Below are 16,704 nucleotides of genomic sequence, written 5' to 3'. Positions count from 1 at the left end.
AAGACTATATATAATATATTAAATATTTTGTATGGTATGGAGTTTTAGCGTGCTTTATTTATTTCGTATTTATAAGATAATCGCTACAACTGTTCAACAGACTTGACCAAAGCATTGACGAAGATGTCAGCATGCTTTTCCTCGAAAGTCAAAGATGGTCTCAATCTGACAGATTTTTCAGCACAACCACCAACATTACAACCGTTGGACTTCAAAATCTTCAAAAGTTGGTCTCTTTGAGCTGGAGATTCCAAATCCCAAGCGATGAAAGTACCACGGTTCTTACCTCTCAAGTTCCCGAACTTGGTTGGGTATTTTTCTTGTAGTTTTTCTAACTTTGCGAACAAGTAGTCACCGACGCGTGCGCATTGATCAACCAACTTATTATCGACAACCTCTTGGCCGATTGCACCAGCGATGATCATTCTAGCTGGATCACCACACCAGGTGTTGAATTGTCTGTAGGCCTTGTTTGGAATGAATCTTTCATCGTGGAACCAGTAACCAGCAGATTGGAACTTCTTAGAAAAGGTAACTAGGTCCACAGGTGGTTGGATATCAGCCCATTCGTGGCACCAAAGCTTACCAGTAGCTCCTACACCAGTTTGGACTTCATCGATAATATAAACGACGTTGTACTTCAAGGTCAAATCTCTCAAGCTTTGCAAGAAGTATTTGGAAGCATGGTTGTCACCACCCTCAGATTGAATTGGTTCGATGATCAGAGCAGCAACTGGAGTTGGCCAGCTCTTGATTAGGTCTTCGACGATAGCTAGACAACGGTCATCTTCCTTCTTGTTTTCTTCTTCGTAGGACGTTAATGGGTATTTGTAAGATGGGTACTCGGCGTGTGGCCAGTTGAAGGCTGGGAAATCCAATTTATGGATAGGCTTGGAACAGGTACTCGAACCAGAAGCAAATAATCTACCGTGGAAAGCTCTCTTGAAAGAAAGAACGGCCAAGTCTGGGGAACCTGGGGTAGAGTTTTTCATCACGGTAGACGTTTCCTCCTCAGAAAACTCCGCACCGTGACCACCTCTTTGCAATTGACGGTAGTACATGAATGCGGCCTTAAAAGCCAACTCGTTAGCATCCGCACCGGACAAACCATTCCAAACCTTGTCTTGTCCCTTTGGAGCAAACTTGAGCAATTGCTTTAGGATATCTTCCAAGTCCGAGCCTGGGAAGTTACCCAAGGCTGGTCTGTCAACTAAAGCCCTGATCATCTTGTCAGACTTGGCAGCCTCAATCAAGGCTGGGTTGTTGTAACCCAACGCAATAGAAGAAATTTGTGCATATAGATCTAGATATTCGTTGCCATCAACGTCCACGATGTAGTTACCAACGGACTTTGAGTAGTCGGCAACAAAGTACGCTGGTCTGGAATCAAACACCTTTCCTAGGGATGCGATCTTAGCCTTGGAAACTGGACCTGGGATTTCTGTAGTTTGAACCTTTGGCTCAACAGGTTCGTTTGGATAATATTTAGCAGCAATAGACATCTTGGTAGCTCTGCTGTTTGCGATGAAGCTTGATTGGCTAAGGACTAACTAATAATACACACACTCTTAATAATCTACAAACTTGATCATTCAATAAGTCAACTAACTTCTTTTCACATACCCTTTGCCCTTATATACAATTTCAGTTCAAGTTTCTGACTAACTATGCTTTGCCTAGTAGTGTTGTGTCATGACTTATTTATTCCCTTCACTTCCCTTATTATCTCTTGCTCTATCTAGACGACTCAGTAAGAAGAAAAAGGTATGGCATCTCTGCTACGTTATCACTGCCCAACTTTTACTCCAAGCTGGCAGTCAGTGTGTATCTAAAATGTCAAGAAGGCCAAAAAAAAAAAAAAAAAAAAACAACTAATAATAATAATAACATCAACAAGAATCAGCGCGCGCATTGTATCCACATGCTGTAAGTGGTAGTTCCTAGTTTGATTGAAGTTACAAAGCAGCAAGAATAGGCGAGGTACCGAAACAGGGCTCTTTCCGTCTCTGTCTGGCTCTCTGGCTTCTGGCTGTAATGTCGGATAATTCCGGCAAACTTGCGCGCGCGAAAGTTGAATCAAAAAAAAAAAAATAATAGTGAAGCGATAAGTGAACAAACGGCAATGCTGCTAGAGAGGATTTTCTGTGCAGGGTAATGCTATGTAGTATAGTATGGTGCTTGATCTTGGTTTTTTTTTTACTCAACGCTATGGCTATGGCTAAGACTATGGTTAAATAAGACACCTAGACACTGCTGCGGGACCGACTGAGGCTACCACTACAAAAGATAGTCGTTTCTGAGCTGCTGTATTAGCTTCTGTTGATCTGGAGGAAGGGCCGCTATGTTGTTGATGGACATTTGTAGGGCGGTCCGGATCATGTTCTGTTGGTCTTGCGGCAGCAACGCAAGCTTTTGTTCGTTGAAGCGGGGACCGGTGGCCGGTGCGGGTGCAGGTGCTGGTGCTGGTGCTAGTGCAGGTGCTGGCATCGATGCCACAGGCTGGACCGGAACGGCCTGCTCGAGGATTGGGGTTTGGTTTGCGTTGTTGTTTGAGTTGCTGTCTGTGGGATGCATCATCATCTGCTGTGGTTGTGGTTGTGGTTGTGGTTGTGCTGGTACTGGTGGTGGTGGTGGTGGTGATTGTAGCGGTGCATGCGACATGCTTTGGAGGACATTTGTAGTCACGTGATAATTTATCAGCCCCATCTCGAGCATTGCCTGTGTGACAGCGACGGTGAGGTCTATGTTGGTTTTTAGGAACTGTTCGAGCTGCGGCATCTTGTTCTGCTGGTTGGCAAGGATCTTCAAGTTGGAGAGGATTTCTATCATTTGTAGCGTAGGTATCTTGGACAAGTTTTGCGATACGATGTCTGGAGCGGTCATCGAGCCGGGCTGGTAGGCCGGAAGGTGTTTCGAGGCTCTGGCCAAGATATCTGGGAACTGTATTTGGTTTGCCGGGGTTTCGTTGGCCTTGGATGCGAGGTTGTCGGACGCAGCATTGGTGGATGCCGTGTTGTTCTGGGATGTAGTGGTGCTGGTAGTGGAGGAGGAGGAAGAGTCGCCGGTTGATGCTGTTGTTTGAACCACTGGTGCCGGTCTTCTGGGCAACGGCACTTCGCTGACCATCTCAAATGGTAATTCAAGTCTGTCGTTCCATGGGAAGCTGTCTCTCGTGAACTCCATGGGCTTTAGCTCGGCTTCCCTCTCCATCTTTGCTTCCCATTTCTCAGGAATTATTACGGACATCTTGCATGGGAAGTTTCTAATCTTATTGAGCGAGTTCAAGGCCCTATTTGCGGTAGATGCGTTCCTGTAATCGACATCTATCCACTCAATGCCGGTTCTATCGCCTTGGCCTTCACCTTCGCCGTCATCTGCGTTCTTGCTTGCGTCGATATCGTTCCCGTTGCCGTTCTCATTCTCGCTGTCAACTTCCTCGTTCTTGAAGTACTTGAGGTTCACGCTGACTATGAACCCTGATCCAGTTACCACCGACGTGAAAGTGGCCTTGTTCCAGTGCAATGGGATCTCTGTGAAATGTATCGTAGACGACAGGTTCGCAGGCGTGAGTTCGTGTCTGCTTTTTCTGCTCCGGGGATCATTCTGCGAGTCGTGCATTTTATATGCGTAGTGGCAGTGGCAGTGTGTTCTGCAGATTTATCCGTTCTGCTTGCTTTGTTTGCCCTGTTTAATGTGTTTCTGCCATATATATAATCTGCATTGTTCTACCTGAACTGTATGTGTGTGTATAGCTGGTTTCTCACTCTCCATGCCTTTTCTGCCTGCCTGAAGAAAGAAAAAAAAAAAAAAAAAAAAGAAGAGAGAGTTGTGCTTCGAATGGGTTGTTCGGGTAACAAAACGAATCGTGTCACGTGGTACCTTTGTTGAATCTGGGTCATCTTTTTAGGAGATTACCCTGATTTCTTGTGTAATACAGAGATTGATGATATATCCCTCTACATAGTCTTATCTATATCTCTTCTCCTCTATCTCTAGTCTATCTAGATGTAGTCAGTAGAAGGTGTCCTTCTACTAGTGGCTATCGATCCTTATATACGTGTCTTGAAACATGAGAGTTAGAGATCTGGAATATTCGATAATCGGGTAACCCATTATCGTCAACACACCCCCGTAACTCGATATGTTTAAAGGTACTATATCAACCATCCATTTGTTAATCGATTGAATCTCTTTGCTGACAATACTTTCGTCAGTATATCCGCTACATTTTGTTCTGTAGGAATATATGTGAAATCACATAGACCTTCATTATGTTTTTCTCTTAATTCCATTGTTCTTGTAAACGTAGGTTTGAATGGGGACACAGTGGAGTTAGGGTTGGTGATCCTACCTAACGCAGGTTTGTTATCTGATAGTAGTCTAACTCTTGGTCTCTTTCCTGTTAAGGTGAATAACAATGCACTTATTGCAAAGTCGAACTTCGTAGCTTCTTTCATCGCACATATCTCAGCACCAGTAGATGAATCACATACATAACTTGATTTTGTCGATCTGGCCGAAATTTTGTGACCGTAGATCTCGTAAAACCATCCTAGTCTGGACTTTCCTTCAGGTTCGCATCTATCCGATGCATCAGATATTATTGTGAATTCATAGTCTACTGGAGTCTTGTTTTTTGTCCATACTAGACGCTTTTCCTTTGTGTTCCAGAAGTATTGTACTGACTCGTTTGCCCATTTCATGACTTCATCAGTGGGGTACAATTGATACTGAGCAAGAACATTTACGTGATATAATGCTTCAAACCTAAATTTATGTGCAACATATGATAGTAATCCCACTACTTGTTGTAGCTTCTTCACATTTGACTTGTAATCCTTTTCGGTTACATAAAGATTCTTATCCACCTTTGGTGGTTCGGAACTTGAGGAAACTGGAGCTTGGTTGTACCTAGAACCTTCTCTCAGTGGTAAATTCAAAAGCGGTAATTTGTGAGACAATATGTCTAACATTCCGAATTTCATGTATCCATTTCTTTTGTATTCCAAGTCTAGTCCAAGTATATCGTACCTGGCGGTTCCATCTTCTCCCATTTTACCATCATGAACGAGTTTTGTCTCGTATGTCGATCTTAGTTGTTCTAAGAATCTTTCTATTTCTTGCGTATCCTTCCCGGTAACAATGATGTCATCGACAAAGATGCAAACGATGATGGACAATGGTGGTTCTTTTGTGAACACACAGGACCATATTTTATCCTCTTTCAGGCCACATCTTTCCTTAAGGAACGAAGTGATTGTCCCGTACCAATTTGCATCACTCTGCTTTAATCCATAAAGAGACTTCCTTAATCTGAATGCTTTATTTGGCATTTTCATATGAGGAGGGGTTCTTATATACAGTTCCTCTTTGAGGTCTGCATACAAATAAGCAGCAGTGATGTCTAACTGTTTGACAATCATGTTTTCTTCGAGTGCTACGCTCAATATTGTCATTAGAGCATAATGGTGTATGGTATTGGACTCTAGATGTTTCTCATATGTAGACCAGTGTTGCAGGTCTCCCCTTACTACTAGTCTGCATTTCTTTCTACCATCTCTTTTGGTAGTAAATATGAACATTGTGTTCAATAGTTTGTGTGGTTCAATTGACTTTATATCAACCTCTGTTGTATCCCATGTACCTCTTCTCATGAGTTGTGCGATCTCACTGTCGTAAGCTTCCTTGAAGGCTTCCCTCTCTTGATGGTTACTGTTCTTTGTTATTGCTTGTGAATAAGATAAAGAACGATCGATCTTCGTGTTTGGTAAAGACCTAACCATTTTCAGTGAGTTCACTAATGGGATCTTCACACGATTTTCGTGCTTTATGTTGTCGTAGGTCTGTACAGGATTTTCCTGTATCAGCATGTTTACGATGGCATCGATTTGATGTTCATGATTTTGATCCGACTTCGAATCATTAATCTTCAGCTCTGTTTTAGTACAGCTGATAATACCCATTATTTGTTTATCTGGGTTACTTAGATCGCCTATGTCAGATCCTCCACCCCCGTACAGAGAGTCCGTAGATTGAAGTTCAATCGAGGAATCTCTGTATTTGGCAGATAATTTGTCATAGAGTGATCGGCGTTCCTCCTCATTGAGTGAAGAGGTATCTGTGGTGTCGTCGTTATGCGACAAGTGTTCAGGTATAGGTGAACATTGTTCTGGGGACGCCTTAGTGTTCGGCCTTTTGGTAGAGACACCAAGTTCATCCCGTTGCGCTGGTCGTTTGCCATTCTCGGCAGGAACATGCTTTGTCGGATGCTTTACCGACCGTGCTTCCTCCTCCATTAGTCGCTCTTGACTAATAAATATGTTATTGGGAGGTGATGCAGGGGATAGCGCAACTGGAAGTGTTTCCTGTACTTCCTGTGGTGATTGCGATGGTACGTCCGAAGAATTTCGAACTGGGTATCTCGAATCCTTTCCTAATGTATGGGTCGCTATACCCTTTTGAAACTCGTTCTTATGAGTTCTTAGGTAATTACCATGAGTCTCAGTTGAGTCGGACTCTGGTTGTTGGGGTTCGTCAGTAGGATCCCGCTCTTGGGATATATAATCCTGTTCACGCTGATTCCTGTGCGTGATATGACGTTGTGAATCTGTAGATGGATCGTTTGATCTCTGTCTTACGATGTCATCTACTTGATTCAAGGTATCAAGGTTTTCCTCGCTATTGAGGTAGTCACCTTGGATGGTGTTAATGATTTTATAGTTAGTAGTCTCCATAGTTTGCTTTGAACTAGGATCGTAGAAAGTATAGCCATCGGATTGTTTGGCTGGGTGTAGTGCATAAACTATTTTACCTCGTGGCAACGTTTTCTTGCCAGTGTTATAGTATACTACCACCGGTTGCCCAAATGGTAATATCTTGTTGATAGCGATACCGCCGAGACCTGCTGCCATATTCGGAGATCCGTCGAGTTTTCTCATATGCATCGAATTCCGAACGATAACTGCAAATTCAGCTGCATCGTACCATAAAAATTCTGGAAGGTTGGCACTTGCTAGAAGTGTTCTAGCATCATCTAATAATGTACGGTTGAGCCTTTCAGCTACTCCGTTTGAACGTTTATCGCCTGTAGACGTATATTTTCCTTCTATACCAAATTCATCCAATAGGTCTCGGACCATTCGTCCAGTATATTGGGAGCCTTGATCCATTAGGATCTCCTTTACTCGAACTCCCTGTTGTGTTCTTATATTTGATATTAGTTTCCGCATGATAGCAGACACTTGATGTTCTGAGGCCAGGGACATTGGGAATATCCATCGATACTTTGTTACCTCATCACTAAACGTTATTAGATAGTTCGGTGGGATAGTGTTATCCTCTCGGAATGGACCCATGATATCAGTATGAAGATATTCAAACTTTTTGAACTTCTTCATATAAACGTCTCTACTATCTGTGAAGTGATCATGGAATTTCCCTTTACCAATGTTACAATATTGGCAAGTAAACGAGTTCATATCAGACCAATCTATGTCTTCAAGTTTTATGAATCGTATATCACCATTGGAGATTGATTTCCTAATTTGTTTTATATTGACGTGTGCCAATAAGTTATGTATGAACTCTAATGACCATTTTTTCTTAGGTACTGTGTTCTCTCTTATGTGACACAACGAAATACTTACCGGGGAATCGTCATCGGCTGGCGAGTGGATATTTGTCTCATTTAGAACCAGATACTCACTCGATAGCCAATAGAATCCATTTCGGTGAATAATATCGATATTGATATTGTGATCCTGGACTAGCATCTTTCTTTGGTAGAAATCTACCGTAATCTTTTGTTTAGCTGTTAATTGCATTACGCTTAAAATATTTGAGGGTGTTTCTTCTGAGTATACAGCCGGGAATTGAACTACTACGTTATTGGATAAACGTAATATCAATATTCCTTCGCCCATAGTGTTTAATGTTCCCATGTTGGCGGCTGTTATGTTTCTTGTAATGTTGCTGGTGTAGTTGTGGAGTAGTTTCAAGTCAGTAACCACTGATATTTGTGCTCCCGTGTCAAGCATGAGGTCATATTTGCCAGACACTATGTCTATGGGATCAGCTTGAATAAGTGGTACTGAATCAATGCCTAAGATTAGCTACAGTTTTGGATTCGTTTTTGTCGTCAACCTTAGGTGTGCTTTGTTTAACGTTGGACTTCTTGGTGAAGTTTTTGTTGTTGTTTGGTTTATTGCTAAACTTGTTGTAAGGTTTATGAACCTTTTTACCGACATCGTTGGTTCTCATACTTTCATTTCTGTGGAGATAGAACTTCTCGTCGGCTATTTTTTCACGAATCTCTGCAATTATGTGAGTTAATCTTGGTTCTAAGTGTGCAAAGTTATGAAATCTTCCATTTCTATCCTTTGTCACCATCATTCCTTCGATTGCCCGTTCAACCAATAGCGGTTCTAGAGATGGCAATCGTGCTAATTCCAGTCTTTCATTGAAGTTTTGTAAAATTCTTTCCACATTTTCCAATTTATAATATTTCTGTAATCTGAAACCACAGATTTCTTCATACAATCTTTCAGGGTCATACTTGACTCTTGTGTATGTCAAGACGTTCAATAAACGATCATCTGAGGTATATAAACCCTCGAGCTCATGCTCCAACCATGTTGGCATTTTAGATATGTGTACACATTGTTCATTGACATCCCGTAACCAGAATCTCTGGTTTGCAGTAAGGGACTTAGGAAGCTTAAGTTCCTTAGGTGTCATGGCATTATCAACGTTATGACGGTGAAGGTAACGGTATAGATCAATTAACCATGACTGATACATTTCTTCATTTTCGACGATTGTTATTGCTATCTGATGTTCAGCAGAGGAGTCAGGAATACCTCTAATTATCATATACTTTCCTTTAATCATACCCTCAGGTTCTTCATCTGGTAATACTTCTTTGATGTTCACCGTTTGGAACATCCCTTTCGAGTTTATGAACATCTTGCGATATTCCTCTGGATCGTAGAACGCAGCGCTACCATGTTGAATCTGGGTCATCTTTTTAGGAGATTACCCTGATTTCTTGTGTAATACAGAGATTGATGATATATCCCTCTACATAGTCTTATCTATATCTCTTCTCCTCTATCTCTAGTCTATCTAGATGTAGTCAGTAGAAGGTGTCCTTCTACTAGTGGCTATCGATCCTTATATACGTGTCTTGAAACATGAGAGTTAGAGATCTGGAATATTCGATAATCGGGTAACCCATTATCGTCAACAACCTTTTTCGTTTTCGGTTTTCTTTTCACTATCCCTGGCTCGGTGGTGTGTTGGCCGGCCCAGAGTCACTCACTCACTCTCTCCCTCCAATCAAATATTACCCCTCCACCACCAACCCTCCACCTCCTCACCGACCACGTGACCACCGGAAAAACAATCCCAGTGCCGAGATTTCATTCCCTTTTGCTTATATTTTCTTTTTCCTCCGCCTCGCATTGTCTCGCCCCGACCGTCTGCACGCGTTTCTTCGCCTGGGATTGTCCAAGATTGGCACGTGATTTTCTCCCCTGCGACTACTGACTGAACTACATACGTTACACTCAGAGCCAGAGCCAGACGGAACTACAACGGGAAGCACATTGACTGGTCCACCTACATCCACAGCCACTAGCCGGGCCCAGCCGGGCCCAGCTGGGCTGGGCCTGTTGAATTTCGTCCGTCCTAGCCATTGCCTAGCCATTGCCTGGCCACACACACACACACACATATGTATGTGTCTGTCTGTCTGGATATAAGGTGTGTTAGATACGGTCAAAATTCCTGAAACGAAAGAAAAGAAACCTTAAGTGATAATCTGTATTCTATAAAATGTGAAATATATAAATCATCTACTCAGTATGTGTGGTGGCACTGCACACACTCGTATTGTAGAGGTACTTAGTTAGTGCACAGAAAGAAAGCTGATCCCTAGGCAGTAGAGAGTTTACGAGACGTTTGATCGTGGATAGTGGTCAGGTCAGGTGAGGTGAGGTGAGTTTAAGTGAGCCGGTCGGTTTGAAATTTTTTGAATCAAGTATTAGGATTATATTTTTTTTTTTTTTTCTGAACCACACACACTCTTTAAAGCATACTATATTATAATATAGTAGTAGTGGATTGGTTTATAAATCGCGACGATCTTTTGGCAGGTTCCTATAAAGATTGTAGGTTTTTACATTGTTGTTGTTGTTCTTTATTCCAGTATCAGATAAGAGTACTGTCCCTTCTTTTTTAACTTTATTTATTATTGTTGTGGTGGAAAGGTTAACGGTCAGTTATATTTGAGTTGCCAAAACTGTTGTGGTCTAAGGATATTTCGGACATCGGTTCAGACAAGACCCTTCAACTGAGGAAAAAAAAGCGCAGAGCAGCTAGGATTATGAGTAAGATAGGGAGGTCCCGTTACCAGGTGGTGTATACTCGGGCGGTGATTGGGGAAAATGGGTTGTTGATCAAGGACCAGTGTTCTGGGCCGTCAAGACACTCTCCTGGGTTTGTGGACAATGGTCGATATAATGGTGGGGCCGGATCGGGAGCAGGTTCTGGGGCAGGAGCGTATAATGACGATGACGACGATGACGACGACGACTCTCCCAGCTTGCAGTCGAGCTCTGTGTTTGAGACTACGTCTTTGATCAGCTGCGTTACTTGTATAAGCGATGTTGAATCAAGGGACGAAAATGAGTCTTTGCTGCTGCCATCGAATACGGTGATTCCGTACGCTAAGATTCTCGACGTTTCCAATGTCGATGATGCAGATCTCGGTGGTGGGAGCGGGGTAGGGGGCGTTGCCAACGAGTCGCCTTGGCCGGAACACACGGCCCTAATCGAGGTTACTTTCGCGAAACCAAGAAGGAACTACCTTGTGCCGAAAAAGATCAAGCTAAGAGTCGATACGTCGACCTTGCCCAATATGGGCACCGATATCGCGGAGGAAATCTTGAACAGAAGTTACAAAAATACAAAGAGAAAGAAGTCTATACTGGTGATAGTGAATCCTCATGGGGGCAAGGGTAAGGCCAATAAGCTATTTTTATCCAAGGCCCAGCCGCTTCTCGTAGCAAGTGGTTGCAAAGTCGTCGTCAAAGAAACAACATATCACTTACATGCTGTTGACATCGCTAAAAATATAGACATAGATGAGTACGACGTCATTGCTTGTGCTTCCGGTGACGGTATCCCTCACGAAGTGATGAACGGTTTGTTCATGAGACCAGACCGTGTCAAGGCTTTCCAGAAATTGGCCATTACCCAACTACCATGTGGTTCAGGTAATGCCATGAGTATCTCGTGTCACGGCACAAGCAACCCTTCTTACGCGGCCTTAGCGTTACTAAAATCCGTTGAGGCTCGGGTAGATGTGATGTGTTGTTCACAACCCTCATATGCAAACCAGCCTAGACTCTCCTTCTTGAGTCAAACGTATGGGATCATCGCAGAATCTGATATCAACACGGAATTTATCAGATTTCTCGGTCCGGCTAGGTTTGAACTAGGTGTTACTTTGAATGTGTTGCAGCGGAAAAAATATCCCTGCGATATATACGTAAAATATGCCGCTAAGAGCAAGAACGACCTCAAGGACCACTACTTGGAACACAAGGACAGATTGAATAATTTGAAAAATGATTTGGAAGCCGTTAGTGGTTCTACGCTTGATGTTCCATCGTTATCCAAAAATTCGAATTTAGACGATGTCGTCCTCACCGATGACTCTTTCAAATTAAAGTGGCCATTGTCCGATGACGTCCCTGAAGATTGGGAAAGGATCGATCCGGCATTGACTCACAACTTGGGGATATTGTATACAGGCAAAATGCCATACATTGCACCAGACACAAAATTCTTCCCAGCAGCATTGCCCGACGACGGTACAATGGATTTTGTCCTGACGGATTCTCGGACCCCACTTACTAGAATTGCTCCAATTTTAATGTCATTGGATAGAGGTACTCATGTTTTACAGCCCGAAGTGGAGCATTCCAAGATCCTAGCTTTCAAGCTTATTCCCTATGCCAAAAACAGTGTCATATCTGTTGATGGTGAGAACTTTCCTTATGAGACGTTGCAAGTTGAAGTGTTACCAAAACTTGTTAAAACTTTGTTAAAAAACGGAAGCTATGTCGAAACTGACTTTGAATCAATGTGAATAAAGAGACAATTGTGCCCTACGCATAGTAATTATATATTATATTATATACTTAGAGGTATATTCATGAATCGACAAAATTCGAGGAAAATTGATTATTGATTAACTAACTATTGTTTATTTGCCTGAGGTCTATGTGATATTAGATGCATATTTACTAACAATGATTTGCTTTCTTGTTTATTTCTGTCCCTGAAGACATGTATACTGTACATGGAAAGAATGGAGTGAACGTTTGTCAATGGTATTGGGTGGTCAGCAGCAGTTGTTATTTTGCTGCGGTTCTTCTGGTGCGGAAATGTTGATGACTCCAGGCTTCTTATCGTTGGTATCATTATCTAGTGGAGTTGATTGAGCTCCTTGAAACTCTGGAAGTAGTTTAGCTACTTTCTTGAATAAAGTTTTCACGTTGAACCCAGCCTTCGTAGATGTCTCTATGAACAACTTAGCGTTTAATACCGCAGTCTTTCTCTCACCTTCTTCGGTAGACACTTGTCTTTCCTCAACCAAATCGCTTTTGTTACCAACAATAACTAGTATTACGTTCTCTTCACCGCGCTCCATCTTCACATCCTCAACCCATTTGTCGATATATTCAAACGACTTTCTGTTTGTAACATCATAAACTACTATCGCGACATGAGAGTCACGGATGTAAGAAGGAATCAACGATCTGAATCTTTCCTGTCCTGCAGTATCCCATAGTTGTAACCTTATTGTCTTGTCATCCAAATACATCGTCTTAGAGAGAAAATCAATACCAATCGTTGCTTGATAATTGTCATCAAAAGTATCGTACATAAAACGTGTGATTAACGACGTCTTACCCACACCTTGCTCTCCAAGAAACACAATCTTGTATTTCCTTAAGGTCTTGCCAGAAGCACCACTCATTTCGTATTTTATTCTCAGGTTTTAATGTAAAATGGTTCAGTTTGGAGTTAAAATTAGAAATATAAGAGTACTAAAAAGTTTTTTGTTCAATCCTCTCTGATGTACTAAATTTCCCCTTTACTCTTCTACCAGTCACTAATTTCTGATCTCTCTCTTCAATGATCTTGAATTTATCATCTATCCCGAAGAAGCTTTGTTAGATGATCTCTCTTTCGTTGAAACACAAAAAAATCAAGTATAGCCATATACGTACTAAACGATTTACCAACAGAAACAACTCATCGCCGGTAGTGCCATTCTACTGACCATTGGAAAGGTGCTATGCATTTGCTTGATACTTTTGCTAGTGATATTTTTGTTTACTATGTAGTTAGGTATGTATAAAAGCACTGTATACACGTTTCCTCGTGCTATTGCTTGCCCTGTAGAAGTTCGGAAAAATAGTATATTAAATAAAGAAGATTAAACTCACCCATGTTGCCGGGTTTAATAGTTCGTATGTCGTCTATTTCTTGGACTTCTTGATACCACCACCGACTAGAGGCTTACCAGCCTTGATGTTTGACATCAAAGCCTTCTTGGCAGCAGCATCAGCCTTTTGCTTTTCCTTAAAGGCTTGTTCTTCTGGGTCCAAATCTTGGGCTTGCTTCTTCTTTTGCTTTAGAGGCTTCATCTTACCACCTTGACGAGACGACATCTTGCTTCAATTATGTTTATCTGGGGAGGGGAGTTTTTGCTGGCTGACAGCGGAAACAAGTAAATACTTAAACCCTGCTCAAAAATGCAGATCTTCCTGTGTTATAGCATGCTGATAAAATAGAAGAAATATATATCTTTCTTTTATTCGAAAACCTCTAATTTTTCATGAAAGAAAAGGCAGGAGGAGGTAGGAGGATTATTACACTAATTGTAAAACAAAAAGAATTCCAAGGGCGATGATACTTTATACTAATATTAATATTTATATTATGATGATTATTTAGTACCTTCTTTCAAGGAGACAATTCTATTCAAGATGAGCTTGTCGTCGGTGCTATCTGAGTCTAGAGTGAAGTAACCAACTCTCATGGCTTGGAATCTGCAGACTTCCTTTCTACCCTTTTCTTCTTCAACGTAGAATTCAGATTGCTTGGCGTTGTTAACAACCCATGGAGAGTTCTTTATCACGTTGTTGATATTGTATTCAGAAACAGAGTTCTTGTAAACAACCACACTGTCTGGATTGATGTCTGCTAGATATCCGTCAGGATGGGCAGATGGGTTTTCAGATTTGAACAATTGGTTATACACTCTGGTTTCTGCAACTCTTACTGGAGAGTTATGTTTCTCAGAAATTGGAACCCATTGAATGTAAGTTTTTGGTTTCTTTGGTTTGGCATCTTCGTTATCATACTTGACGTGGATTCTAGTAATCTTACCGTCAGCGTCTTTTTCCAAACTTTGGAAAGAGACAGTGTATGGGACTTTGATTAAACCGACTGGTTGAGAAGGTGTTAATCTGAAGAACTCCTTGTTTTCACTATCCTCAGAGAAGTCGCTTCTCTCTATGTAGAATCTCTTCTTGAATGGAACCATTCTGTCACCAAATTCAGGGGTGTTTGGTCTGTATGGAATAGTGCACTCGACCTCGAAATCTTCGTCGACGTTATCGACAACGACTTCTACAGGGTCCAAAATGAACATCAATCTTGGAGTGGTATCTTCTAAATACTTTCTGATAGCACTTTCGAATCTCACAACTTGGATGTTAGTTGTGCTTGTAGTGACACCAAGGGTGTTGATGAAAGATAGAATAGCACCTGGTGGAACACCACGTCTACGGATAGCTTCGAGAGTGAATAGACGAGGGTCATTCCATCCGCTGACGTATCCTCCATTAACAAGTTTGGCAATCTTTCTCTTGGATAAAACAGTACCGGTAATATTTAGTCTACCATATTCTCTTTGGGCTGGTCTGAATACGTGGACCTGGTCACACAACCATTCGTAACTCTCTCTGGATAGATAGAATTCCGTAGTACATAGAGAGTGTGTGATATTTTCCAAGGAATCTACCAAACAGTGAGTGAAATCGTAAGTTGGGTAGATTCTCCACTTGGTGCCTGTTCTTGGATGTGGTGCATCCAAAACTCTGTAAGCGATCAAGTCCCACATTTGTGGAGATGGAGAGTTTAAGTCTTGCTTCATTCTCAAAATAGCTTCACCAGGTTTGTAGAAACCATCTCTCATCTTTCTGAACTCAGTCAAACTCTCTTCAATTGGTCTGTCTCTAGACACACAAGCCTTTCTTTCACCACCTGGAGTACCGTCTTCCTTAATACCACGACCACGTTTGATTTCTTCCGCAGTACAGTGACAGACGTACGCTTTACCATTTTTGATCAAAGTTTCCGCTAGCTCGTACAATTTATCAAAGTAGTCTGAGGAGTAAGTAATCTTCCAAGGCTTGAAACCTAACCAGGCAACCATGTTCTTGATACTTTCGAAATATTCTGGGGCTTCAGTCTCTGGGTTAGTGTCGTCGAATCTCAAGTAACAGACACCGTTATGGTATTTTGCGTAACCGAAGTTCACCATAATGGCCTTAGAGTGACCGATATGCAAGTATCCATTTGGTTCAGGAGGGAAACGAGTGTGAACTTTACCGCCAGTTGCCTTCAAATGTTCAGCCATTAATTCTGGATATGCCTGTGGATTCTCACCAACCTTATGTAGATCACCCAAGAAACCTTCCGTAAACATAGATCTCTTAGGACCTTCTGCCTCTTCTTTCTTCTTGTCCTCCTTTTGGTTGCCCTTCTTGTCTCCCTTTGGTTTCTTTTCCTTCTTGACAAGATCTCTTTCATCCTTTGGACCCAACACCTTTAAGACTTCTTCATCAATAATTGGCTTGAACAAACGTGGTTCAGCCCACTTCAATTCAGGAAGAGCCTTGATCTTAGCGAAAAGACCTGGCACGGCCTTGTATCTTTCCTTCAAAATACTGTCCTTATTGTCATCGAGATATTTAGCAACACGAGTTCTCACTTGCTCTTCGCTAACCTCGATACCAACACCAGATTCTTGGTTCATTTCCTCGACAGTAGCATCAGCTCCCTTGGACTTGAGGTATTTCAATGCTGCATCAATTTGCAAAGCAGTCTTCAACTCGCCTTTTTGAATTCCATTCACAATGTAATCCAAATGTGGAACTTCAGCACCCTTCAAGGAAGAGGCCAAGGTATGAATCAAAGCCCTGGTATTCTTATTCCATGGGAAGTCGCTGGAAGCAAGCTTTATTGCGGATTCCAAAGAAGAAGACACCTTTGCATTCTTCAAAATTTCTTTCACTTTAGGTTCTTCGAAACCAACTTGAGCGAAAAGAGTGCTCAACTCATCAACGGATGTCATTTCCTACTTTGTAGAAGTTCCGTAGTACTCTATTATGACTAACTATAAACTAGACGATCAATGACAAAGTGAATCGAATAAAAACCTTTTCTTTACGAGACTTCGATGCTCTCTTATCTAGTTGTTAATCTATTTGATATATCAAAGGATGTTGAAACTTTTTTTTTTTTTCTGTTGGCGATGCCCAAGAATGATGAATGAATGGGTTACCCGGTTAATGGATGTAATGTTTAGAAAAACTGACGATCGGCGGTTAAAGTGTTAGA

General features: G+C 41.8%; 7 protein-coding genes across 7 annotated transcripts; 1 reads left to right on the top strand and 6 right to left on the bottom strand.

Annotated features, from left to right (window-relative positions):
• Window positions 1-83: 83 nt before the first annotated feature.
• Window positions 84-1,502, bottom strand: UGA1 (4-aminobutyrate transaminase; the record flags this gene model as incomplete). Its single annotated transcript, XM_022819487.1, has 1 exon — window positions 84-1,502. The coding sequence occupies one exon, from the start codon at window positions 1,500-1,502 to the stop codon at window positions 84-86; it is 1,419 nt and encodes a 472-aa protein (XP_022676047.1).
• A 775-nt stretch (window positions 1,503-2,277) lies between these two features.
• PTI1 (cleavage polyadenylation factor subunit PTI1) lies at window positions 2,278-3,618 on the bottom strand (the record flags this gene model as incomplete). Its single annotated transcript, XM_022819486.1, has 1 exon — window positions 2,278-3,618. One exon carries the CDS (start codon window positions 3,616-3,618, stop codon window positions 2,278-2,280), a length of 1,341 nt encoding a protein of 446 aa, XP_022676046.1.
• Window positions 3,619-4,154: 536 nt separating this feature from the next.
• Window positions 4,155-8,036, bottom strand: TY1B-DR6 (uncharacterized protein; the record flags this gene model as incomplete). Its single annotated transcript, XM_022819484.1, has 1 exon — window positions 4,155-8,036. The coding sequence occupies one exon, from the start codon at window positions 8,034-8,036 to the stop codon at window positions 4,155-4,157; it is 3,882 nt and encodes a 1,293-aa protein (XP_022676045.1).
• A 2,348-nt stretch (window positions 8,037-10,384) lies between these two features.
• Window positions 10,385-12,154, top strand: LCB5 (sphingoid long chain base kinase 5; the record flags this gene model as incomplete). The annotated part of the gene is made up of 1 exon (XM_022819483.1): window positions 10,385-12,154. One exon carries the CDS (start codon window positions 10,385-10,387, stop codon window positions 12,152-12,154), a length of 1,770 nt encoding a protein of 589 aa, XP_022676044.1.
• A 255-nt stretch (window positions 12,155-12,409) lies between these two features.
• On the bottom strand, window positions 12,410-13,048 carry YPT6 (Rab family GTPase YPT6; the record flags this gene model as incomplete). The annotated part of the gene is made up of 1 exon (XM_022819482.1): window positions 12,410-13,048. One exon carries the CDS (start codon window positions 13,046-13,048, stop codon window positions 12,410-12,412), a length of 639 nt encoding a protein of 212 aa, XP_022676043.1.
• Window positions 13,049-13,553: 505 nt separating this feature from the next.
• Window positions 13,554-13,745, bottom strand: TMA7 (Tma7p; the record flags this gene model as incomplete). Its single annotated transcript, XM_022819481.1, has 1 exon — window positions 13,554-13,745. One exon carries the CDS (start codon window positions 13,743-13,745, stop codon window positions 13,554-13,556), a length of 192 nt encoding a protein of 63 aa, XP_022676042.1.
• Window positions 13,746-14,023: 278 nt separating this feature from the next.
• Window positions 14,024-16,438, bottom strand: GLN4 (glutamine--tRNA ligase; the record flags this gene model as incomplete). Its single annotated transcript, XM_022819480.1, has 1 exon — window positions 14,024-16,438. One exon carries the CDS (start codon window positions 16,436-16,438, stop codon window positions 14,024-14,026), a length of 2,415 nt encoding a protein of 804 aa, XP_022676041.1.
• Between the last annotated feature and the right edge of the window lie 266 nt (window positions 16,439-16,704).

This window comes from Kluyveromyces marxianus, chromosome 4, assembly GCF_001417885.1.
Source record: "Kluyveromyces marxianus DMKU3-1042 DNA, complete genome, chromosome 4".
In the NCBI taxonomy this organism is placed as follows: Eukaryota; Fungi; Ascomycota; class Saccharomycetes; order Saccharomycetales; family Saccharomycetaceae; genus Kluyveromyces; species Kluyveromyces marxianus.
The sequence above is the reverse complement of the archived record's forward strand: the minus strand, read 5'-3'. Positions and strand labels throughout refer to the sequence as shown.